Source organism: Thermobia domestica, chromosome 9 (assembly GCF_964235325.1).
Source record: "Thermobia domestica chromosome 9, izTheDome1.hap1.1, whole genome shotgun sequence".
NCBI classification, from domain to species: Eukaryota; Metazoa; Arthropoda; class Insecta; order Zygentoma; family Lepismatidae; genus Thermobia; species Thermobia domestica.
In genome coordinates, this window is record NC_137462.1 from 100420792 (window position 1) to 100447703 (window position 26912).

The window sequence follows — 26912 nt, forward strand, 5'->3', positions numbered from 1 at the left end:
ATCTCAATTGCATGAATAAAAGCTTATGGAAATATTGGGGATCTAAGTACTATTGGGTCTTTATATTATTATTATTATTATTATTATTATTATTATTATTATTATTATTATTATTATTACTTTACAGCTATGTTACGTATACATATAGAAAGTATTACAGATGTCCATCCGTTCAACCATCGAACTCCCCTGTGGCTATATAGTTAGCGTAAGCTTCTTCGCAGGAGAGACAGGATTCGAACCGCATGAGCTCTCACCGGGAATCGAACCAATGTTAAGCTGTAGGCTCCCCTTGTCATACAGCGTCGGTGTTGAAACGAAACGAACTCAAAATCAAGCGTCGGTAAATATCTGAGCAGAAATGGTAAAACATACGAGAAATGCTTTTCTGATATACATTGAATGCTCCAAAAATAGGTTTCATCTCATCCCGTAATACGATATTCACACCGGAAGTGGAAGAAATCACTATTTATAATTTTAACATTGATCACAATAGAGCAGGAAACGGTAATAGATAACGAGTTTTTTTTTCTATATAGATCCAGCGTTGCAAGAAAAGGCCCTGCATTTATCCTAAATTTAAAACTTGAAGTGGGAGAAATGCATGACTTCAATATTTATCACATATAGCAAAAGCGGTAATAGGTAGTATGAGATGTTTTAATATGGATTTGGAATCCCAAAAATAGATTCTATCTAAGCTCTTATTATTCAATTGAAATCCAAAGGGGAGTGGGGGGATACTATAATTTCTGTTTTCAATATTGATTTTCATAGAGCAAAAACTAAAATATGGCAAGAAATTGTTTTTTATATACACTCAGCATCCCCAAAGCAGGTTCAAATTGATATCCACTATATCTCTGTATTGAAACCAGAACTTACACACACACAAATATTATATATATATTACTATTTGCGGCTTCAATATTCAATTTGCATACTTGGGATATCTACCAAAGTTCACAGTGTGAAACTACTAGGTAAACAACTTGTTTCGTATGTAATATCGCCACGCCAATAATATATAAACTTGAGCGATTTTGGATACGGAGGGCACAAGTTTTTTCGCGCATAAAAAAAAATTGACACGGTCAATCGCCCTGAAGTTTCGAAATTTGGATTCTATGTCACAAAATACATCTAATTCATACTCTGGGGTCCGCTGCCTGTATATGGGGCTGTGTTATAATTGTGTCCTTCAGGAATCATCATCCCCATCTTTTCGAACTTAATGGGGCTGACGTTCTTGAGACTTCTCCGTAAAGCTCTGTGCCCCGAAATTATTTCCCTGTTAGACCTTTGTGCCTGAAAGACATTCTTAACCATGTCCATGACTGAAGATTGACCTATATTATATTATATATATAAGCACTGAATTCCCCAAGATTAGATCTCAAATAAAACACGCAAATCTTGTATGTTGTTGATGGTTACACTGTACACGATTTGAAAGAAAAACTGCTATTATTGGTTATATTCTTGAGGAACGGTAGCCGAAAAACTGACCCACACCCTGAGCACTGGCACATTGAAGACATTTCCGTGCCGATCAAATTATCGTCCAGATTAAGAATCGTAAAAAACACGTAATGAATATAGTCAGTGGTCGAAGTGAGACGGTATGCGGTGGTATGCCATACCGCCTCTGTTTTTTTTTTTTTTTTTTTTTTTTCAGAAATAAAGGCATACCGCCTCTGTTTTTTTCAGTGATCATGACATACCGTCACTGGAGAGTAGATGCTAAATACCTTTAATAAATCCATTTTTATACACAGTAATTGACGAATAGTTGTGCATGTAAAAAGATCATTTCTTATGTAGAAATAATTTCTAAGTTGAGAACACCGACATTTTCATCTTTTTCCTAACTTGCTTTTAAAAATATGTGTCTTCAAAGAAATTCATCTAGTTTATATTTTGATGTGCCATATTGAATTGTTTCTTTCCTACGTATGTGAATGTCTTCTTGCCTTAATGCATGCAAATGTCGTGTTTTGAGCATGAGTGGTTGGGGAGTTGTCTGCTGCGGGGACGGATCTTCCGGGGTTTGAAATATTCCTCAATCGAAATGAAATCTTTGAGTTTTATGTCCCACGATTATGCCAGTTAGGCTAAAGGAGACGGTGATGATGAGAGATGAGTGAAATGGTGGAATGAAGAAAGTGGGAGGAAACGGGAGAACCCCGAGAAAACCCACGAGCAAACTCCTCAATCGAGTGAGGTTAACGCAGAAAATCGTTAATTTAGAAACTCGGTATAACTCTTTATAACATTAGGGATTTTTTTTTTCAGAAAGTTGTTGACGGGGGATCAAAGTCTCTCCATCTCTCTTCCCCGTAGCTGAGGAAACTCTCTAATGGTTTTTAGTCATTATGTAAATAGAAATTGATTTTTTAAGGCAACATACCGTCACTGTATTTCAACATGTTGATAGCCGGTATGTCGAATCAAAATCGTAATAAAACATACCGCCTCTGCTTTTTTTTTTTCCACTTCGAACACTGAATATAGTGTTACATACAGCATGGAGATATCAGTTAGCATCCTCTTGTAATATTCTTTATATTACATTCTAAATACTAATATTATAATAATTACAGTATTTCCGCGGATTTAGTCTCTGCCTATTACGATGTGTTTAATATTCTTTACATTTACTCTTGATACTTATTCCTTTACATGCCGGCAGAAAAATATTCGGAAATGAAATCTACGTCCCATGGTTATGCCGGCTAGGTTAAAGGAGACGATGATGATGAAAAATGAACGAAATGGTGGAATAAAGAAAATGGGAGGTAACGGGAAACCCACGCACACGGCGGTGTTGATCCACCACAAAGCTCACCTGTCGCGAGCTGGGATCGAACCAAGGATCCCAATGCACCAAAGGTGAAAGCTCTGCCACTGAGCCACCGTGGTCCAAGAATATTTGGGATTTCTTGTACTGATCCTATATAGTTTCATAACAAGTCTATATCGTCTGCGTATATTCAACAGAACCCATCTACTTCCGTCCATAAATCATTTGCGAAATCCAAATCTCGTTTCTTTGTTCGCCACATTAACATACGAGAAACGGTCAATAAGTTCCAAGCCTAACATACAACGAATAGATAAATGTTGGAAAGTACTTACTTCGATTTTTACATAAATTCCCCCGATCTCAATGCACTTAGCGCGTTGATCATTTAGACGTCAAATATTAGTAAGTTAAAAAAAAAAAAAAGTCAGCCGCCAAACCAGACTTGGACAGCATAAAAGATCAACATTAACTCTTTATCGTCACTGTATCGTGTTTGTATAAGTTTTTGAAACAGGAAAAAGTCACTTGAGGGCAAGTCTGGAGAACAGGGTGGATGGGGAAGAAGCTGGAATCCGCACTATTCAATAGCACCTTTGAAAACTGATGCTTGCTAGTATCGTAGATATCTAAACTCGCTCGTGCACATTACTTTGTATCATGTTCGGTACTTTACTTAAACCGAACGGTAAATGGCAGCACCTTTTATACTAAGGAAGAATGATGCAATTGTTTCACTGAGGTTCGTCATAAAAGATTATTGCGCCATCTTTAGGCTTAGAATGCAATGAACACTTCTCGCATTTAGAACATGATCAGTAGAAGTATCCATCAATTGGAGAGTAAGATTTTTGTGTTTGAGGAGGAGAGCGTAATTACTTTTGTGCTTTATAAGATACTCATTTCTTTTTAATGCCCCGAAAGAAATTATTTTCATCTTTCATTTAATGGTGGTGTCATGACTTCTGAACACCTCACATTTCGTGGATTTCATCGTAGCAGTACACAGTTACCATGTGTAACCTACTGTATATGCGAATAGTAGGTACACCTCATTATTCGGGACAAGCCTATTTGATCATCGATCTCTGTACTAACTGGGGATTGATGATACTGCACTCTGGACACTGTGCCCCACCCCCAGGTACCCATTTAACAGAAGCTGGTGAACTACGATGCATTTGGACAAGGGTAGAAACAGAAAATCTCGACCCCACTGGGAATCGAATCCGGGATTGGAACGTAGACTACGTCCTTTCTCATGTAATAAAACCAGTTTTGTTACATAGAGTTGATTTTTCTAGTGATTATTTTTCGAAATATTACTTCAGTGAACATAGAAAGGAGTTACGTGCAAAATATCACTTTTTGGTTCTATTTTATAATATTAAAAGCCCCATATATAATATTTTTTTCTAAGAAATAAAATTATAAATGAATAGAATTTAAAAGTAGTCGTTGGGGTATAATGACCCTTTCTATACTCAATGTAGTAGTACTGAAAAATCATGACCAGACTTAAAATTAACTTCGTATAACGAAACTGATTCATTAAATGCACAAAGAAATGCCATGAATGAGGTTATCTCCAGTCAGTGGTTAATCCCAGTTCAAGGGGCGTTGGTAAATATATTTCCATAACTATCTCTGTTAACTCCACATGTATTTCCTTTCGATAAGCTCTCTTCTGTAATAACCCTTCCTTTGCCTAAGCCTCGCCTCGCATCCGGATTGGTTTTCGTATTGACGTCAACGCTTCCCACATGGAATTTATAAGGCACGTGGTGTAAGCCAGGGCAGGGCGTTCTCTACACAGTTTCCCGACAATACAGAAAACTTTTGTTTTCGTGGGCACAAACATGTACGTACACATCATACTGTAAATACACTAAAACCTCCTTTAACGCACATCTTCATAATACGGACCGATTTTTCTGTACCGGCAAAATTAACTCCTTTTCACAGACACACTCAGATACGGACATGGTCAATCTTCTTTACCCTCTAATGTTTTAGTAATCTCATAACGGACAAGAATTGTTCTCAGTTCATACGTATTTAGCACAGAAAATTCTGTTTGCAGTTTGACAAATCTGCGATACGGTACAGTAGACAGAAAATCACTTCCCTACAAAATATTTTTGTCGTACGTAAGTCAATAAACTTGGGAAACCACCAAACAGAACAGCTCATGCTGAACATGAAATTATTCTTTGCTCTCTCCACAATTAACTGGTTTCTAATGAGAATGCTAGAAAACCTTCAATGAATAAAAAATAATTATGGAAAAATATTTCAGTTTAACATCCCGCAATTATGCCCTAAAGGAAGACGATGATTAAGGCAAGCAAATGATGGAAGAATTGGTGGAATGAGAAAGTGGAAGGAGACAAAAGTATACTGAAAACAACCTACGGACACGATGCTGTCCACCACAAACTTACTTGGGTGAGGATCGAACCAAGGATCCCACGCACCAAAGGTAAACACTTTACCAATGAGCTACAATGCTCTCAAAACCATGGAGAACAAGTCCAAAAATTCTATGCGGAACTCCCCCCTTTTCCGAAGAAAATTCACTTCTATTTCTTGTTTGCATCTTCCTCTGCTACCAGTAAGGGAACAAACGTAATTTGTTCTATAATAAAATTTGAATGGCAAATATTTCTCCTCTTCGGTCCGTTTCGAATACCCTCAGTAATTCGAACACAGTACAATATTAAGACATTAGCCTAAATTTACAATTAATTCGAACACAGTACAATATTAAGACATTAGCCTAAATTTACAATTAATGTTTTTACTATACCCTGCACACAATTAATCCATGAGCTCAGAGTAATTTAAATTTATGTAGCTTCTCTGTAACAGACACCTTGCATTTACCGACAAATAAATCATCCCATTGGTGTCCAGTATTCAAACATTTCACTGTAGTTACATGTTCAATCTAGTAAAGAGGAACACATTCGAACGCATTTTTTTAAATATTGATTTCTTATTTATTAATTCTGGTAGTTTCATGATCCAATGAAAATCCTTCTTTCTTTACATGTACTTTGATTAATACACATTTCAATACTATAGTGTAACATTACACCAGCTTAGGAACGATTTACGTTAAATAATAATAATAATAAAAAATTATTATTATATTAATAAATAGGTTTAATAAGGAGCCTTTACCAGGAATACACTATTACTCTAAACGCAGGTTTCAGTTATTGTCAACTTTTTTGGATAATACGAATTTAAGTGTTGAACCAGCAGTATCGGATTTAGATTTAGTTTTAACTAACGCATCTATAATGTCGGAAAGACTCGATGAGTATATGGTGGCTCCTGATGAACACCATTATCCAACTGTAACTAAATTATTTTTATCCAGTGTTTGTAAAGTATATGAGTCCACTGAAAGATTTTTATATGCTAAGAATGACTATTTATTCTTGTATCTTCAAATTGCTAATGCTGACTGGTGTAATATATTGTTGAGTAATGATCTCAATTTAGCAGCTTGCAAACTAGAAGTTATTAAATCTGCGATGGAATGCAATATTCCTAAGTTTAGGTCTAAAAAATCTAAATTTCCTTTAGGGTATTCAAAAAAATTGATCTCATTATTGAAAATAAAAAATCAGGCTCATAAAAAATACAAAACTTCTCAATGTGAAAATTATTATGTAGTCTTCTCTACGTGTATAAGAGCTTTTAAAACTCAATTAAATGTGGACAGACAAATTCATTTTAGTAAAATTGAAAATGATCTTACAATCGCCCCTGAAAATTTTTGGAAATATGTAAATGGTTCTAAAAATAAGGTAATATCTGGTATTATTGACAATGATGTTTTGTTGACTGATGATAGTATGCTGGCTGAAAAGTTTGCCAACTATTTTTCATCTGTCTTTCAGACTTTCTCGATTAGTGTTACTAAAAATCAATGTTCATTTGAAGAATTTGGTCAAGTTAAACCCCCCGAAATTACTACTCAACATGTATTGGAAGCTATCAGAACCTTAAAGATTAAATCGTCAAGTGGGATAGACGGAATTCCAGCTTTCATTATTAAAGGAATAGGGGAAATAATCGCACCGATATTGTCTTCTTTTTTAACTGGAGTTTATCCACTTGTAATTATCCTGATGTATGGAAATTGGTTTCTATAACACCCATACTTAAAACTAATGGAAAGTCTATTAATGATTTTCGACCAATCTCTGTAATGAAGGTAATTCCGAAAATATTTGAGAAAATAATTTATAAATATGTTTATAATAAAGTAAAGAATGAGATTAACATAAACATACATGCATTTATGGCTGGTAAATCTACAATAACTAATTTAGCAAGTCTTATGCATTATACCCTTCCAGTTATTTGGGCTGGTGGTCAAGTTGACGCTATTTACTTAGACTTTGATAAGACATTTGATAAATTACCACACTATTTACTGATAAACAAATTGAAAAGATAACTTGCCTAACTGTGTTATTGGTTGGTTGACCTCATATTTAAACGGAAGGAAATTTGTCGTAAAATATAAAAGGAAACTGTCTGCTATTCATAGAATACCTCCGGGTTACCCCAGGGTTCTAATCTTGGTTCACTATTGTTTTTGCTGTATATTAATGACATTTGTGTTAATTTAACTTGTGAATATCTGTTATATGTAGATATATTAAAATTTTCAGTCAAATTAAGTCCAAACAAAATCAAGATATTTTGCAAAAGAATATAGATATCTTAGTTAAATGGTCCGAAGAGAATTCCCTACCCCTGAACTTTAACAAAATGCACGGAATAACATTTTCGAGGAAAGTTAACCCTTCCATCTACAAATACAGGATAGGAAATCAACATATCCAATTTGTTAAGCATATCAGAGATTTAGGAGTGATATTAGATGAAAAATTGCTTTTTCAAAAAAATCTTCAGGTTATCATCTCCAAAGCAAGGAGGAATTTAACAATGATTAAATTGTTATGTCGAAATTTTACAAATATTACCACCTGCAAAATTCTGTGTTTGTGTGTAATGTTAGGTCTGATCTTGAATATTGTACGGTAATCTGGAATAGTGACGCAAAATATTTTAGTTCTTCGATTGAATCAGTTCAAAATTCATTCCTAGCCTGGTTAAAATGGAAGTTTAAAGAAATAGGAGAGGCGAGCTTGTCAGACATAAGGGCGAATCTTAATCTTACCCCTCTGTCTGACAGGCGTCTGCTCTTTGATTTTAAACTTTTTCATGTCATTCTGCATGGGGACTTTGTTCTGGAGAACTTTTTTCTTTTTAAAGATTCCTCACAGAAACACTAGGAAATTTGTTCCATTTATTAGTAAATATCTAACTAGGTCTTCTATATATAAAAGTATAGTAACAGCTAATAACTTTTATCCAGTTCTTCATTTGTTTCATAAGAATTTCAAGAAGGAGCGTGAATCATTTTTAAATTTTTTTTTAAATAAATGATGAAATGTTAATATCTTTAGGCTTGCAACTGATTTTCTTAGTTTTGTTTTGTATTCTTCTAAATATTGTATGGTTTGAAATCAAATTGTAAGAATTTTTAATTATGAACAGATGCACATGTTTGTTTCTTATTTTTATTATATTTCTGGATGTCATTTAGTAAAGTTTGTAAGGTACCATTTGAAAGATTCTTTTATGTTTTGTTAGATTTTTATTGTTCTCTCGTCTTCATTTTCCTATCATCTTTTCTTTCCTTCTATGTCTAATTCCTTCTTTACTACATATACTGCATTAAAAAAAAAAAACTTTGTCATGGATTTTTTTATTTGTCATATTTTTTTTTCTCATGCTTATTTTATTTTCGTCATTACTAATAGCCTTATGAATCTGTGTATTGTACCGAAGTGTTTAACTTAGAAATATTTATTTTCATGTTGTATTAACAGCTACATAGTGTATTTTTGATTTTTTTTTCTCTTTTAATATTTTGTAATATGTTACAACTACATGGTTAATAATAATCTATTCTTGAATTTTACTTTGTAAACTAATCCTATATGGTATACCTTTTTTATATGCATGTTAATTATGCTTTTATTCACTATTATTATTTTTGTATTTTCCAGTTTGTAACACATACTGCATGTTTTTGTTATTATTTTGAACAAATATTTTATCCATTTTACCCATTATTGTATCATCAGTTGTATGCGCCCTATGTAAAAGCATTTTTTTCTTCTAAGGGGCACCTGTGGCTGTATTGCTGTCTGCTTCCAATAAACATATTTCAACGTTATTATTATTATTATTGCGAATGGATGAGGAATCCCAATAACAGAGTGACAATGCTTAGAGTGAATTTGCACATAGCAAGTACCAGGGGCGGACCCAGCGGGGAGGGCAATCGGCGAGATTCTTATTACATACTGCATGCAAGAAGAAAAAAACACTGGTCATACATGAATTAGAAACTCCAACCGGAAGTAGGCTCAAATCTTGCAAACGGTGCGAGATACTGAGAAAAAATAATCGAAAAAATCTCCCCTTTATGATACCCCTTGCCGATTTTTTTAAAATCAAGACGTCTTTTACTTGTGTTTGTAAAGGGACATGTACATATGTTGTGAGGAATGAGAATGAGATTTATGCTCATATGCGAATGATGCGTTGTGTAGAGAGCGCAGGTTCAGCTAGTTATATATTTAAAAAAGTTTATAAATACATAACATCGTACCTAATACTATAATAGATTTTTAAAGTAGAAAGAACAAATAAATTGGGTACTAGAAGGATATCTATTATTTATTTCCCAGTACCTGGTATCTTTCTCCTGCAACCAGCTTACGGACGTCTGGAGTCATCGGGTCTAGGTCAAAACCCCCAAAGCCAAAACCCCCCCACACTTAAGAAATGTCAAAACGCCCACACAAACGGTCATAACCCCCACATAAATGGACAAATCTCCCAAACGCACGAACGGTCAAAACCCCCACAGCCAAAACCCCCACACTCAAGAAATGTCAAAACGCCCACACGATCGGTCATAACCCCCACACAAATGGACAAATCTCCCAAACGCACGAACGGTCAAAACCCCCAAAGCCAAAACCCCCACACTCAAGAAATGTCAAAACGCCCACACAATCGGTCATAACTCCCACACAAATGGACAAAACAGCCACACATAGCAACGGTCATAATCCCCACATAAATGGACAAAACTCCCACACAAATGGTCAAAACTCCCACATGCAGAAATTGTCACAACTGCCACACAAATGGACAAAAACCCCACAAAATCGGACAAATCCCCCACACTGAAATGATCGTCATTTCACGTCTTTGTTGCGGCTCTTTATGACGCCCAAGAAGAATAGTTGCAACATCAGTTTAAGTGGAATAAAAAATGTTATTAAAAAGTACAAGGGCAAGACATGCAACCAGGATCATTTTAGAGTGTGGGAGATTTGTCCGATTGTGTGGGGGTTTTGTCCATTTGTGTGGCAGTTGTGACAATTTCTGCATGTGGGAGTTTTGTCCATTTGTGTGGGGGTTTTGTCCATTTATGTGGGGATTGTGACCGTTGCTATGTGTGGCTGTTTTGTCCATTTGTGTGGGAGTTATGACGTTGGAGGTTATGACCGACTACCAGTGTGGGGGTTTTGGCTGTGGGGGTTATGACCGTTCGTGTATTTGGGAGTTTAGTCCATTTGTGTGGGGGTTATGACCGTTTGTGTGGGCGTTTTGACATTTCTTGAGTGTGGGGGATTTGGCTGTGTGGGTCTTGACCGGTTCCCGAGTCATCTTGCTCGCACTATAGTACGAAAGGTATAACTTCGTTGGCTTCCCGCGAAAAGTTGTAGTGACGTTTATGGGGAGTGGTCAGCTTGGTTACTCGTAGCTCGCTGAGCGTTGTAGACGATTGGTGGTGATTGGCAATACCCTCTTATCAGTAGCGTACACAGGAATTCATTTCGGGGGGTCCAAACTCAATATGAAGGTATTTTATATTAAAATTCCTAAAATTGCCCCTAAAATTAGGCTAAATTTACACAAAAGTCGAAATTTCGGGGGAAGGGGGGTCCAAACCCCCAGGACCCACCCCTGCGTACGTCCCTGCCTCTTATCACACTCCCAGTAATGAGCAGATACAAGCCCGGGAAGCCAACGACGTTATACCTTTTGGACTATAGCGATTTTCAGGGCAGAGGTTAAAATGAAATGAATATCTGTGAACTTGGATCTTTCTGGGAACTAGTACTATATTCATTCTTGGGGTGAACCGAGGGCTACACAAAAATGAGTCAAGGACCACAAGCGGCACGCGAGTTTGACATGTCTGCTCTACATTGAGCCGCCACCCATGCCTTCACTCGCATATTCAAAGCAGTATATGTTGTAGATATCAATATGGCTGTCACCTCTGTGGAAACTTTACAAAGAGAGAAGAAAGCAAATCTCACTCCTCTATAAAATATGAAATAACTACTGCAAGTGCTTGGCCTTGAAACAACACATTTTTAAACAAGGAAATAAGACAAAAACCTACCTCCTAAATTATTTTCCTAGAGTAGTTTTCTTTCTACATACGTTTGTAGCTGTGTACCAGTTAGCACAGTTTTAGTACCTGGTGTTTTACAATATATTCCTGTCACAAGAGCTGGGAAAAAAATCTCAGGCGCCAGGTAAATATGAAGACCAGAAATACGAGACTGGCGCTTTTTTTTTAATTAATAGCTCTGATTTTTGTCCTTCATTGAATTAAAAGCAAATCATAATGAATTCGTTATAAAGGTTCCAATCTCCCGTAAACCTAATGTTTTTAATTTCGTTGAATTTAGAGTATTTCCTACTACATCGATTTTTTATATGCTATGTTGTCTGAGTTTTTACTTTAGTTAGCGACATTTTGTTGCTTTCAGTTTAAACATGAAACGTGCGGAATCAAAATCTCGAAACTTAGAATCTGAAACAATTTTGACTGAAAAATTATTTTAGCATGCCGGTGGGGAAGAAAGACTCATGTTTAAGTAATGAGTCGGTACGATTACCATGTAAAGCGAGGATGAAATGTTTCTAAATTAACTGTTCCAGGTATAGTTGTCCTACCAGTAGTTACTATAATTTAAGACCAAAATATATATGCTTATGCATAAATTGATATTTACTATTGGGCACCTGATTTTCAAAATTGGCGCCTAGGTAAGAAGAAAATGTTCACACCCTGCCTACTACAATGTTCTGGAACTGACCTCGCGAAAACATCCAAATAAGCTTAGAAATATATGAAGAAAGTCAAAAGTCGATTTTGTTATCTATGTTTATGCACTTCACAGTCTGTCTTTGGTTTGTATGTGATATTTTCACAATATTGAAACCGGAAGTTGTAGCGGATTTCTATCACTTCCGGCTTTAGTAGATAATTAAGGATGGAGATTAAATGTACTCTTGGGACACCTAATCGGTTCCCGAAAAAACACTTCTAGTTATCTATTACTGTGTTTGTTCTACAGTGATCAAGTTAAAACCGGAAATAGATTATTTCTACCACTTCCGGTTCGAATATCTCCACAAATGAAATCGATTCCTGACTTTTGATCATTTACAACCTGGCCAAAATTGATAGTGATCCATGAAGCAGATTTATTGTCCTCCGGATGGACAGACGGACACAGATAGGATAAGCACATAGAGGAGCTTTGGTAGGCCGAAACTTCTTTAAAACTATTGACTATACAAGAGACAATGTGAAAAATTTCCGAAAAAGTCGAACTTCTTAGCTAATAAATAGCATTTGATTCAAAACGTTATATGAATGCTATAAATTGGAGTGGAAAATTTTCGACAAAGTTGCATTTGTGAACTATTCAACAGAATTCTTCAACATAGATCAAGTATTTTTGCAAAGATGAAATTTTTCGAAGTTTTTAATATTCTATGAAAAACTCCTACCTTTACTGTCTTAGATTTGCTGTTACTTATTATCTTACGTATTATTATTATTATTATTATTATTATTATTATTATTATTATTATTTTGAAACACTTTTACGCCGCTTCCTAAAAATTCAATACTATTTATCGTCTCAAAGTTGACCTTCGAACATACTGTGAACCCTAACGCTCAGACACTCGTACAGTTTTAGGTTGTTTTCCCGAGTAGAATCACTTTCCAAACAGTAACATGAATTTTGAAAACACCCAGTATGGAACACAGTAGCTTTAATTCTGCAGTTAACATTTGACGTCAACTCAAGTGTCGGAACATCGGAGGGTCACAATGCGTATTTATAATATAAGTCCCTTACAAGTTTTATCTTTTTAATTTGAAGGTTCTGTAAATAATACTGAGCTATAATCCTTAAAAAAGCTCTGCTAATGAAGGAGCACAGTTCTCTGAAACAAACCAGACACACACGGACACTCACATAGAAAAAACATTTCGTACCAAAAACTAAAAAAACGCTTCCATTCAGACATATATCTTGCCTATCGCATAAAGTGAATGACGTTTATTTTAAAATTTCCAAGAAAAACATATCCTTTGAGGACCGTACAAACTTTTCATGCTTTTTAGAACGAATTCCAATGGTGTACTGTAAAAAGGACATTCCAGCAATTTATTGCTTCTCTATTTCACAGGAATACCTCCTCTGAATGACGTAAGATATCTCCTTGATATTTAGTTTCCATAAAGATTTAAAATCTCAACTTGAGAGATGTATGCCGCGAAAAGAACCGTGGAAATTATCTTTCACTGATATACCGTGGATTTAGAGTTCAATACGGATCAAAGTACATAAAAAATATAATGTATAAGCAAACATCTTAAGTACTGAGGTAGGTCGGGTAAATACACAATGACAAAAACTTTACAGAATGTTTATCTTTTCTGCTATATGATTCCCTAATCGATAATGAAAAAGAAAGCTATATTTTAACTATATTCTGTATACCATAACATTCATCATTTTTTAGTAGGCAGCAGTGAACTACCATCAGTAATTCGTTCAAGCCTATCAGGATCTCATTTTTCATTAATTTTGAAATTTATTGTTCAACTACACACATCGAGACACACAGACAATATTGGTCTCATTATAAAAAAGAAAATTATAGAACATACGAAATAGTCCAAATGACGCAATTAAACAATTTTATACAGAATTATATTCGTAACATGGAAAGCTAATAGCAATTAAAAATGAAATGTCTTTAATACATGAACTTTAGAAAAAGAAAAACGGGATGAAATCTAATGAAAGTTGAAAAATATACATCTGGCAAGCCTCTAAGTACTAGGACGTCTACATATGTTAAGAATTATATCTAAAAGTATTATGTATGTGTGTGTGTATGAGTATGTATGTATGCTGAAGTCTAGCATCCCTGGTGAATCTACTTTGTACGGTGGAAATCAAACTATTTTTCCCAAAACAGTTTTGAGCTTTCACTGAAATTAGTGTGATTACATAGGGTAACACTGAATTCCTTGGCATTTCTTCTGAGATAAATAAAATAATCAGTTACAGTTCAGTATTCAACCATTTGAAAACAATTACCACAAACAGAGTTACATTTACACACACAAAAAACATAAAGGACCTACTATGTGTAGATAATGAATAAAGTACAGAGTGTCTCAAAATACCCCTAACATAGGGTTACACACCGTCTCCAAATATGATGTTTTCAATCTAAAGTGAAGGATTTTTTTTTTTTTTTTTAATCGGACGAGCCGTTTGGGCTATACACTCTTTATACGCCAAATGTGAAATGAAAATGCAACGTTGACATTTATCGGGAGCCACAGCATAAGTGAATGAAGTTACTGCCTTTTATGCTAACGTGTCGATGGCCAGCCCCCATTTCAAACATGCCTCCATTCATCATACTCTTATAAATTTATGCACTTCCCGGTAAATGGCAACGTTATATTTTCATTTAACACTGTGCGCATAAAGAGTGTTTAGCACAAACGGCTCGTCCGATTAAAAAAAAAAAAAATCCTTTACTTTAGTCTTTTGAGACACCAGGTATGTTCAATGCCTCATTCGAAAGGACACACAATGGTGAACAACTTTTATCAGGGATGTTCAGCCTGTAATTTTGTTACAAAGTCACATAATTACTCCGTTTGTTATTATGTCTGTCGTAAATGACAACCAACGGCGGCCATATTGGATTTAATGACCTTCCAGATTGAATATTCTTGAGGACTTTTTCAGGTTTGCTTAGAATGTGCTCAGCATCATTTTGGCGCATGTTTCATTTCTATTGCAATTTTTTCAAGGTCAATTCTTATCTTGACTGGACTAATTGGTTATATTCCAACGACGATATACGCTTCTTGAAAGTGCCGTCATTATTACCAACTAATAAATAAGACTGAAAATAATTGAAATAACTAAGAACAAATGATACTTCTTGTCAGGAATCCCATAGGTGGGATTTTAGGGCACAGGTTGCGTTAATAAAATTATTTGGGAGGACATAATTTTCCACCGAAAATTATATAATCAAATTGGAGAATGGTAATTTTGGGGATAAAGATACATTTGGAGGAGAATTGTAAATTTGGGGAAAGAATGGTAAGTTTGAGAATAAATGTAAATTTGCAAGAATGGTAAATTTAGTTATGGATGGTAAATTTGAGGAAATAATAGTAAATTTGGGGGTAAAGGTAAATTTGGAAGAAAGAGTGGTAAATTTGTAGAAGAATTATAAATTTGAAAATAAAGTTAAATTTGAGAGAAAAATGATAAATTTAAGGATAAAGGTAAATTTAGGGGGAAGAATAGTAATTCTGGGGATAAAAATAAATTTGGGACCTTGCGCTCAAGCCCTTGTAGGGAGAATGAGCACTCCTGCTTCTAGTAATTTTCCTACGTTCCTAATCCGTTATTTTCCTCACTGCTTAATTTCCTCCGCGTCACAACAGAGTACCTATAATAATATTGATGATGAGTTATGTCATAACCAACTTCCCCAGTGGGACGTAAAAATTTAAATATCGTTAACAAAATGCAGAAAACTTGTTTTCTGAAATCGGCATATTAATTCATAAAATGGATTTTCCTGTATCCGCGACATCAATATACAAGTCTTCGTTTAGCCCTATAATTAATATTATTATTATTATTATTATTATTATTATTATTATTATTATTATTATTATTATTATTATAATTTTAGAGGAAACAAAGAGACAACAAACTTTAGGAAGTCAGCCACATAGTATCTGGAAAATGTTATTAAATGAACTACTTGGTTTTATTATTTTTTCCTATCTTGTCAGAAATTAGGATTCGACCGACAATTATGTTATGAAATGCACACCCAAATTACTAGCTTCTAAGTCTGGAAACAATAGTATTTACTGGATAGTACTTTTGCAGATACTACCTGGCTCACTTTTTATTTTCGTTATATTTGTTCATTATTTTCAAGTTACTCACTTAAAAAAAAATTAGAATGACCCTTAACAAATAATCTGGCGTCTTTATAACATAAGAAAGCCTACGTATATCAAATGAAAATTAATTGACGTGTGTAAGCGAACACTATGGACAGTGTGCGAATTTACTAATTTTCCCCAAGAGCGGTGAATTTGACTCATATAAGCATCCAGCCACTTTTCTCTCATATCTCCTAATAACGGCAATTATTGCTTACTTGTAAACTTTATCTTTAAAAAAGGTCTGAACGTTATGAAACTTTTCTGAAAGCCGTCTCCGGAGTAGAAGAAGCGGAAAGGATTGAGAAGAAAAAAAAGTTTCATAAACTTTTTTTTTTTTTAAAGTTTGACTATACAAAATAGAGGCTACTCCTTGTTTCTATCTTCATGACCAATTGAAAATAGTTCTAGAAGGAAAAAAGTTCTCTGTTCCCTACCAGGGATTAAAATTTTCTTCCCCAGTGGAAAGATGAATTTCAGGGACTTTCAAAATCTATCATCCCGTTATTTTACACATTCAGCAGGCCCGAAACCAGCCACAGAGGTTTTTTGGGGGGGGAATGAATGTTAGGGGGCAAGTCATTAAAAATTCTCTTACAAATATCTAAATTGTGTGTGTGTGTGTTTTTTTTTTTTTTGGTATTAATAATAGCATTTTGTATTGAGGTTTGGAGGGGCCACGAAAAGTTTAGGGGGAGCCTGGCCCCCTAGCTCCCCTCTGGTTACGGGCCTGACATTCAGTATGGATAACAATCATAATTACTCAGTTCTAATGTGCATAGTATTCGTAATTTTCAACCTACTCGGCTATTCCTCCAGTGCAGATAATATCTAGAATTCGTGAACTATTTTGGATCATAGATTGAGTATGTTACTGATCATCCTACCAAAGGCGCCGATCATGGGGGAACGAGGGGGCCCGGGCCCCCAAAGCTCATGTGGGTCCCCATGTATTTTTATGAATATATATTTTTATATGTATTTTTTTATTGTTATATGTAGGTCTATTTTCTTTATGAATGGCCCTCCCCAAAGTTACAGGGAAATCGGCGCCCTTGCACCCTACCCCTGTTTTGTTGACAATCTCACTTTCAAGCAGAACACGCAAGCAAAATACCTTCATAAATGTATGCAGCATTCAAGTTTAAAACAAACGATTGTTTAATAATAGACAGAAACAAAGTTTTCAGCTGGAAACAAAGCATCTCAACTTAACCTTGGGATTTTAGGTCAAATTTAGGCAGGCAAAACAGTATTTCTTTTACACAACAATAACAAAACTGACATTAAAAGTTATTGATCTTTTACAGAATAAATGAAATTCAGTTTTTTTTTTTTTTTTTTTTTTAATTCATGCAACTACAATTACAGCTTTGTAAATAAGCTAGGGAAATAATTATAGTGTACTCACCTTTGGTGTCGTCCTAACAGATTCCAAGTTTGGTTCCAGAGTATCCTCATCTCCACTAAGAGTACTACATGTACTACAATCCGATATCTTCCTGTCAGAGGTTCTCAGCGCATATTCAGCGTCCAATACACTTAAACTACTACAATCCGAGAGAGAGCTACAATCAGACACTTTCCTTTGAGATTTATACCTTTCGATCTCTTCTAAAGTGAGACCAAGGCATCCTGGCCCCGAATCTAAATCTTCTAGATTCAATTCGGTCAAAATCCCAACGGCATCATCAGAATGATCACTTACAACTACCGATGGTGTTCGCAAGTACCGACAGTTCGCCGCTGCTTCTGCCTCGTCATCAATCGTCGACGGAATTGACGATTGACGACGTCGCAATTCAATACCATCGAGTGGTAATAAAGGTTCGTCTTCTAAGTTTTCATAATCGGTGGTCGCTGATTTCACGTCTTCCCACTGCAGAGTTTGGTTAAAGTCCTCTGCAGAAAGGCAAGACGGTGTGTCAGCATCTGCAGCGTCGAAACTACCGTACGTTGTACGTTCATCGTCGCTTGTAATAAATACCGCAGAATCAGAACTTCCGCAACGATGCGAACGCCAAGCATGTCGTAAAGCACCAACAGCTGATTCATTCGAGCCTTCGAAATTTTCATCACCTGCAATATTATCAGCATTAGCACTATCTGAACACCATAGGTCACCAACACTATTGCCGTTACAAACTTCATCACTACGCAAAAGCGTTGAATTGGCACTCACACAGTTAGGGTCATCTTCACTTTCTTCGAAACTACTGCTAAAGGGGCTACTGCTTCTTTGAGACGTTGGGGAGGCAGAACACGTGGATGACGCAATACTCGACAGGGGTGGCATTAAAGAGGATGACGGTGCCGCCACTGATGAAGAGGGATCACGAGGGGGTGGGGATTCAGACTCCGGTGAGGGAGCTTTATCACGAACACAACCTTCATCCGAAGCAGCACTTTCCATTCTCTCTAGAACTGATTTCTTGTTGCATTGCCTGCTTTCATTAAACGCAGATCCCGTTGAATTATTATTGTCGTTGTTAGCTAAACCACAATAGCAAGGTTTCTCTCTGTGATGATAGTGGTAATGATGATGAACCGCACTGTCAAATGCCGCTTTTTCGGATTCGAGGACCCTACGCTCTCTTTCTATCATGGCACTATACTTCTGGATCAACCGCTCAACAGACGGAAACCTTATAATCTTCGAAGACGTCATCTCCGTTTCCGGTGATGAGGTTTTGTCCACTGATAAATACAACAGCTGCCTTTGTTGATGGAGCTGCTTTGGTTTATTGTCTTCCTGCGAAACTGCATACACATTTCCCTCACTTTTGGCCCGCGTTAAGTTGTTATTCAAGGAAGTACTCATTTCCCACGGCATCATATTTTTTGTTGTCGGGGTGGTGCATCGCTGTTTGTCATGCGAGCGCCACACAGGGATGTTATACAATGAATATTCCAACACGCGACTAACATTTGTCGTCGAAGCTTTAGTTTCCGCACTTGTACTACTACAACGCTCATCTATCTGCGGGGAGAAAGAAACAGCTGAAATATTTCCACCCACAGCATCGTGTTTGCTGCATTGTTCTGTCTCTGGTGTCACGGTGGTAGAAACAGATACAGAAGTAACACACTCGCGGTCTTGCACGTGCTTCAACTGATGCACACTAGAGGCGCTAGTAGCATCAGCCTGCACTGGAATCGTTGCTCCGGAAGTCAGCTGCAAGACAAGGTTAGCGGGAGCCACAGTTACAGCTCCTTTTCTCCGTCTTATGACGTCATCCCGATAATGATTTTGATTGTGGTGAAAGTGTGCAAGAGTATCACTATGAGCGCTAGTGTTTTCTGATTTACTCGATCTACGGGGAAGCCGCTGTTTTAATTTCTGCGAGAATATCTGTAAATGTTTTACATAATTTCTGTACGAAGCACGCTGTCCCAAAGATAAAGTAGGAGTCGTTGACGACGCCGTGGCTGCAGTAGTGACAGTAGGCTGTTGACGTATTGGAGATTCAGATGATTCTACCACCGGCACAGAACTAACAGCTGACCACGCACGTCCTCTTTCCATAGGTCATTCCACCACACAGCTGATTTATTCTGAAAAAAAAAAGTAACGGTGAATAACAAAGATAGGCTAATAGATTACACATTTTTTTAATTATAAACAACAGCAAATATAGTGTACTAGGCAAAAAAAAAAAAAAAATCAATTTCTGAAGGAAAAATAAGACAGCAGATGTTGAGTAGGATTCACATATTAAAAAACAAAAAGAGAAAAATAATAAGAAATACATTTACATCAAATGGTTTATTTTATTTATTACTTAGATTTTCTGAGCAAACACGTTTTCTGAGATTTTTAAAAGGAATATGAACTAATTTCAATTCACAGCAGATTAGTGTCATATCAAGTAAGTTGTGCTTAGCTATTATCGCATCCGCCAGTGGCACTATTCTCGCAATATTGGACAACTGCAAAATTGGTATTACATTTTTAATGACTATAGCTATCGATTTCTTGCCAATACATGTTTTAAATTTAAGAATGAGAACGTTGGCCAGAAATTAGGGGGACAATTTGCGTCCTGAAAAATTGTGTCAGGGCGAGGGGCGGATCCAGGGGGACGATGCCCCCCCCCAGAAGAGAAAAACTCTTATTTTAAATATATTAATAAAACCCATTCCAAAGTTTGGAGGCCTTAAGAGTAACAGTATGACAACCCCCCCCCTCCAGAAGTCGGTCCTGGATCCGCCCCTGGTCAGGGCACTAGATCGCAACCTGGTAATGCTGATAATGAGGGACAAGCTTGTAAAATATGAATTCAAAAGATGGATTTTGGAACTTTGTGCCAAAATAGATTGAATCAATAATTGAATCAAAGATATCACTTTGATATCTCATTTATATTATTGTCGAGTGTGTTTTATAACTAGATGCATGTTTTTGAGAACAATCAAGTACACTCTACAATGAATAAAACGAAACAGTTAAGAAGAGCACGACTTATTCTCTGATTACGGTATCTATCCAACTCGTCCTTTGGACAAAGCTTGAATATTGATCTCTCGGACTTAGCTGAATGAATTACTTCGAATATTGTTTCATACTTCATTAGAAAGTTAGGGGCAACGTATTGCCATCTCTTGGCCACATCGAGTCTTGACACCTAAGATCTAACTTCGAGTAGCACGTTCAAACAACACAGATCATGAATTAAAAAAGATGTAAGAGGTTCTGTTTGAGAATATTGGACCAAATCAGTTATTTTTCTAAAACCTGATTCACATTATTTTCACTATATGTCAGAACATGAGTGTTAGAAGGGCCCACCGTGGCTAAGTAAAAGAGCGGTTACTTTTTGTGCGTGGGGTCTGTGGTTCGATCCCCGGTCCAATAAGTTCGTGGTGGACAATATCGTGTCCTTGGGTTTTCTAGGGGTGCTCCTGTTTCCTCTCACAACCTCATTCCACCGATTCTTTCATCCTTATTCACTTGCCTTAATCATCCGTCTCACTTACGCTAAAAGGGCATAATTGTGGGACGTTAAATATAATTTTTGTTTCATTCACCTGAGTGTTAGAGCTAAAATTTCGACCCGCGTGAATATCTTCAAATGTTGCTTCACCTAATGGTATATTGCATTTAGTTTGTTGGTTGGTTAGAGTTTATCGGGCAGACTTAAAAATAATAAAATCGTTTAATGTAAATAATTAGTGTTTTTCATTAATCACGATTTTCACCTGATAGTACATGAAATCTTTAAGTTTTACGTCCCATGTATATGCCAGTTAGGCTAAAGGAGAGGTGGTGAGAAATGAATGCAATAGTGGAATGAATGAAGTGGGAGGGAACGGAAGAACCTCGAGGAAACCCACGAACACTGTGTGTATCCACCACAAAGCCCACTTGGCGCGAGCTGGGATCGAATCACGGACCCAACGCACAAGAGATGAACGCTCTACCACTGAGCCACCGTGGCTTCTCTTTCACCTAATAGTATACAGCGTGGTCAGCGAAACAATTGGTTATCTATAAGAATCAAATTTTCACGAAGTAAGGAGCATTTACATAGATTTGAAGAAGAAAACCAGTAAACAAATCAAACCATTAAAATCCCAGATTGCATCAAAGGAAAACAGAATAAGAATAACCCATATGAATCAAAGAACTAAACAACAAACACGACACTGTTAAAGTAGCACGCTAACAATTTCCAAATAAACCTATTGCTTCGCTCAGCAGTATTAAACTTATCTAAACACACAATCAATCAAACCAATATTGGTATTTAAAAATATATATATAAAGCGGCTGAATACTAAACGATTTCTATTGAAGTTTGATACCGGTTTCATTTGTGAGTATATATAAAAAAAAAGAATCCTATTAATAAAGCAGTCCCGTAAATGGCAAAGAGTGAACCAGTCAGCTCAGCTTGTATGAGTCACAGATGTCAGTCGGAGCTTAATTAAACGAATTTCTAATGGTAATCCCAGTTAATAGTGGAGCTGCACTGAGAAAACGGCAGCACATATATGTTTGTGTCTCTTGTTATGTTTATCCCTGTATATTATATGTGTATGTGTATATGTGTGTTGTGTGTGTGTGTCTGTGGCTGGGTACGTAAGTATGCGTGTGACATAATTTCATGCCGACCGCGATCTGTGTCAAGGTCGTATACTCTCTTACATATACACAGATTCATACTCACACACATGGTTGGTAGGTATAACATAGCCTAGACGTACAGTTGAGTGAAGACCCCCAACCACGTTAGCTTACGTTGCTCATTCAGTGAAACTGATCTATAAAAGGGTCGCACATGCGCAATATTATATGAACATATGTTAATTTCAAGTACATTTTAAAGAAAAAGAAAGAATAGAAAATGATTTAACACACTTCTTGATCAATACAAGAGTACACTCAATTTTATGAATGAAGAGAGTTAAACTTATAAAAACTCAACCTATCAAATCTGAAACATTGAAACACGATTGTTGAGCAATAAAAACTGTAGAATTACACTGATAAATAACAGTCTTGAAATTGTTGTTTACCAAACGTCTAATATAAAACTTGCATTTTATACAAACCACAAAGTTAAGGCGAAGATAAATCGATCTACACTGAAGTATTTAACTAGTTTCGCATGAGAGTAAGAATGCAGGAGATCGTGGAATGGAGAAAGTGAAAATAATCGAATTTGAGATTTCTATGTATTTAGTAGTTTTCTTTTTAATCCTTCCTTCCTTTCACATTGTATTTTACCACCTAGGCGGGATTTGTCATTTATGACTGTTTCCATATTGTTACACACAATTTTCTGTTGTTTTCTTTCCAATCCCTATTCATAAAATTCAGTCATTACTCTTTACGATCTCTTTTCCTTTTTTATCCTTCTGCCACAATTCCTCCTACTTACCGCCCCCCTGCCTGTACAATCTTAATTTCTCATTATCGTGATCATCCCACTATAATTTTTCCTATAGTTTCCCCTCAAGTCTCAGTTGTAACATCTTAACACTGCTTCTAATTCTTTCGTTTCAGATCTTATCCATCCTGGTGACACCACATATGCAACTTGGTATCTTATTTTACCTAGTTTCTTCTCTTGTATCTTTACGTATGTGTGTGTGTGTGTGTTATCAGATTTTCATATAGAAAGGAAAAGTGAAATGAAATGAAATTTTTTATTTTTACGTCCCACGGTTATGCCGGTTAGGCTAAAGGAGACGGTGATGATGAGTAATGAATGAAATGGTGGAATGAAGAAAGTGGGAGGAAACGGGAGAACACCGAGGAAACCCACGCACACGGTGCTTGTTCACCACAGGGTTCACTTGGCGGGGGCTGGGATCGAACCCGGGACCCCAAGCACCAGAGGTGAACGCTCTACCACAGCCACCGCGGCCCCTCACATAGAAAGGAGTCAGTCATCTAGAGCAGTGGCGTCTCGTGACATAACGTTTTGGTAGTTCAAAGCCGTTAAGAAATACAATTTCTAGTTAGGTTAGCACTTTCAATATTCTAAATGAGCAAAACTATAGAATTAATTAAGTAACAATATGTACTTATATATAATAATGAATACTCATTCATAACAATTAACTATATTTGTATATGAAACAAATTATCCTCTTCTTATAGACATTAAACTTCTTAATATATTTCTGAAATCTAGTATATTCTTTTCTTTTCTTCTCTCTCTCTCTCTCTCTCTCTCTCTCTCTCTCTCTCTCTCTCTTTCTATTGATAGCATGTCAATAGGATAAGACGATTCTGAGTTGAGTAATCCCTCTTTAATGTAAACCTTTCAGTTTCTGAAGTGGACAACGGGACATTTTCTATGATTTTCAACGGAACATTTTCTATGTTTTTTTGTGCACTCTGAAGTTCATAAAGCCCGAATCTCATACTTTTATGGATTAACCATCAATATCATAACGATGCACTCACACAACAGCATTTAGACTCGAAAACATCTGTTGTCTAATATGCGCTTGCATTGCACGAAATGTTGCTTTCTGACTTTCTCTGCAATATTTTGCAGCATGCAATAACAAGATATTATGTAGAGTTCCAGAGGTACCATACGTAAGGCTTCGTCTGTGTGTTCAGTTGCTGCGTTAAGACACTTCATGACTGATTGATTTGTGTTTATGTCCTTCGTTAGCAGGTAGGCTATATAGGGTAAGACTAAGTTCCAAAGGGAGATCTGAACCACTGCGTGGCGGGAGTTCTTTCAAAAAAAAAAAAAAATCACCAAACTCGGAGCATCCATGTAGAACTAAACGTTAACATACCCAGGACACATATTAACGGGTTGAATTGAAAACCATCTTTTAAGCCTGTTTTTAAAAAGCTGCGTGAATGCTTTGAAAATCACTTTTCCGTTACTAAAATCTGCTAGAAACGTTTTTCGAATTCCATTTTTACTACCAAGGCCGATACGTGGAATTACAAGCTTAAATGGGCTCCCAGATGTGTGCGCTACCACTGACAGTGAGAACCCAACTTAAGGCTTCTCTCTTATATATATATATATATATATATATGCGTGTGTGTGTGTGTGTGTGTGTGTGTGTGTGTCTGTTATTTGCATTTTTTTCAACTCTGAACCCTGTATTCGATAGAGCATCAAAAACTATCAGAGAAAGTGATTAAATTTTTCGCGTCACTCTTATCGTTCCCGAGATACTGACCAAAAAATGGCCGATTTTCAGAGCTTTAAGGAGCCATATCTCGGGAACCTTAAGTCATAGAGAGATCATATTGGTGTTGATCAATATCTAAAACAATGGTAAATATTTTGGTACCAAATAATAACCGGTGGCCACTGGTTTGGCCAATGGCTACCAATTATTATCGGTACCAAAATGTTTACCATCCCCTCAGGTATTGATTAACACCAATAGCATCCCTCTATGACCTACCGTTCCCGTGATATTGGACAAAAGATAATTCCGAGCCAAATCTCGGGAACCGCAAGTCACACAGAGATTATATTGATGTTGATCAACACCTCATAGGATGGTGAACATTTTGGTACCAAATAGTAACCGGTGACTACTGATTAACTGGCAATTGGCCAATTGGCCACCGTTCCCCAGATATTGGCCAAAAAAAGGTTGAATTTCTAGATATTTAAGCAGACATATCTGTAAGTCATAGAGAGATGATATTTTGCCAATTTTTGATAGAAAGAGAAGAAGGTGCGGATAAGAAGATTTACTTTTACATCTAGGAACAATCATAGATATCCTTCCCGCTCCATGTCTCCATTCTTTTTAAGTTCGTTCTAGCAATGTTCTTGGAGCATTCTCAACTGGTTGTAATCTATTTATTAAAATGCTACAATAGCAATAAAAATGGCTGAACTCCAATTTCTAACTTTGGATTTCAAACCTTTGATTTACGGTTATTTGTGATTTCACGTTGAATAAAGACAAATATTTTAAAGTAAGCGTACTTTAAATAATTTTTTTTTAACAAAGTTTGTGTTTTAAAATTATTGTTCAAAGCCTTTGTATTTAAATAAGCCTCCAAAATCAATGTTAATAAATTGTGCCATCTTTGGAGTTCTTTTAAACTATACTAGATGAACCTGCGCTCTCTACACAGGGCATCACTTGTATATATATGAGCATAAGTCTCCTCATTCCTCACAACATCTGTACATGTCCCTACAGGGGGAGATTTTTACGATTATTTTTTCTCAATATCTCGCACCGTTTGCAAGATTTGAGCCTACTTCCGGTTGGAGTTTCTAATTTATGTATGACCAGTGTTTTCTTTCTTCTTGCATGCAGTATGTAATGTAATAAGCAAATACATTACATACACAATTAATTATAATGTCAGTTATATATGGTGTTCATGGGGCAAAACACCTCACAAGTAAAGATTCATCTTAGACTGGAGAAATGATTATCTTTCCTTTTTCATTATTATTTGGCCACGAAATGAACGCCTGAGTCATATATATACAATCCCTATATATAACAATATGGTGTTGGAATGTATAGTGGGTAGAATATGATGTTTAAGTTTTTTTTTTTTTTTTTTTTAATTTCAACACTTCCAGTGTACCCGTAAAACTGTAATAAAGAAATAATTGCCATGTTTTTTAAAAAATATTTAATTAGAACTGGACAATCTACACAAAATTTCCAATCGATCAGTGAAAACGTCATCTTCCTAGAGTCTGTAGATTCCGAGATCTCGTTGTCGAAAAGATTGACCACGAACATATAAACGTCCACGATATATAGTTTAAAAGAACTCAGAAGATGGAAGCACAATTCACGTACATTGATTTTCGAGAAGGATTATTAAAAACAAAAAAAAAAAAAGCTTTGAACAATAATTTTATATCATAAACTTTATGAAAAAGATCTAGTTAACTCATTTGTTTAAAGTACTCGTACTTAAAATGTTTGTCTCTGTTAAACGTGAAGTCACACATAACCGTAAATGAAAAATTTGAAAGCCAAAGTTATAGGTTGGAGCTCGGGCGCTTTTAATTGCTATTGTAGCATTTTAATACATAGATAGATGTTTGTGGACGTTTATGTTTGTAGCTAATCCTTTGGACAATGAGATCTCGGAAACTACAGGCTCTAGAAAGATAGCGTTTCCACTGATCGATTGCAAATTTTGCGTAGATTGTCCAGTTTTAATTGAGTATTTAAAAAAAACATGGTCATTATTTC

The 26912-nt window shown here is 36.0% G+C and overlaps 1 protein-coding gene across 3 annotated transcripts in view; it reads right to left on the bottom strand.

Moving 5' to 3' along the window:
- The window catches only part of LOC145694886 (uncharacterized), a 593410-nt gene that overhangs the window by 353239 nt on the left and 213259 nt on the right, over positions 1–26912 (bottom strand). For all 3 annotated transcript variants that reach the window (XM_081771600.1, XM_081771601.1, XM_081771602.1), the window contains one exon: positions 17650–19793. In XM_081771600.1, the coding sequence (XP_081627726.1) occupies positions 17650–19764 (2115 nt within the window). In that variant the 5' untranslated portion in view covers positions 19765–19793. The remainder of the gene's footprint in view (positions 1–17649; positions 19794–26912) is intronic.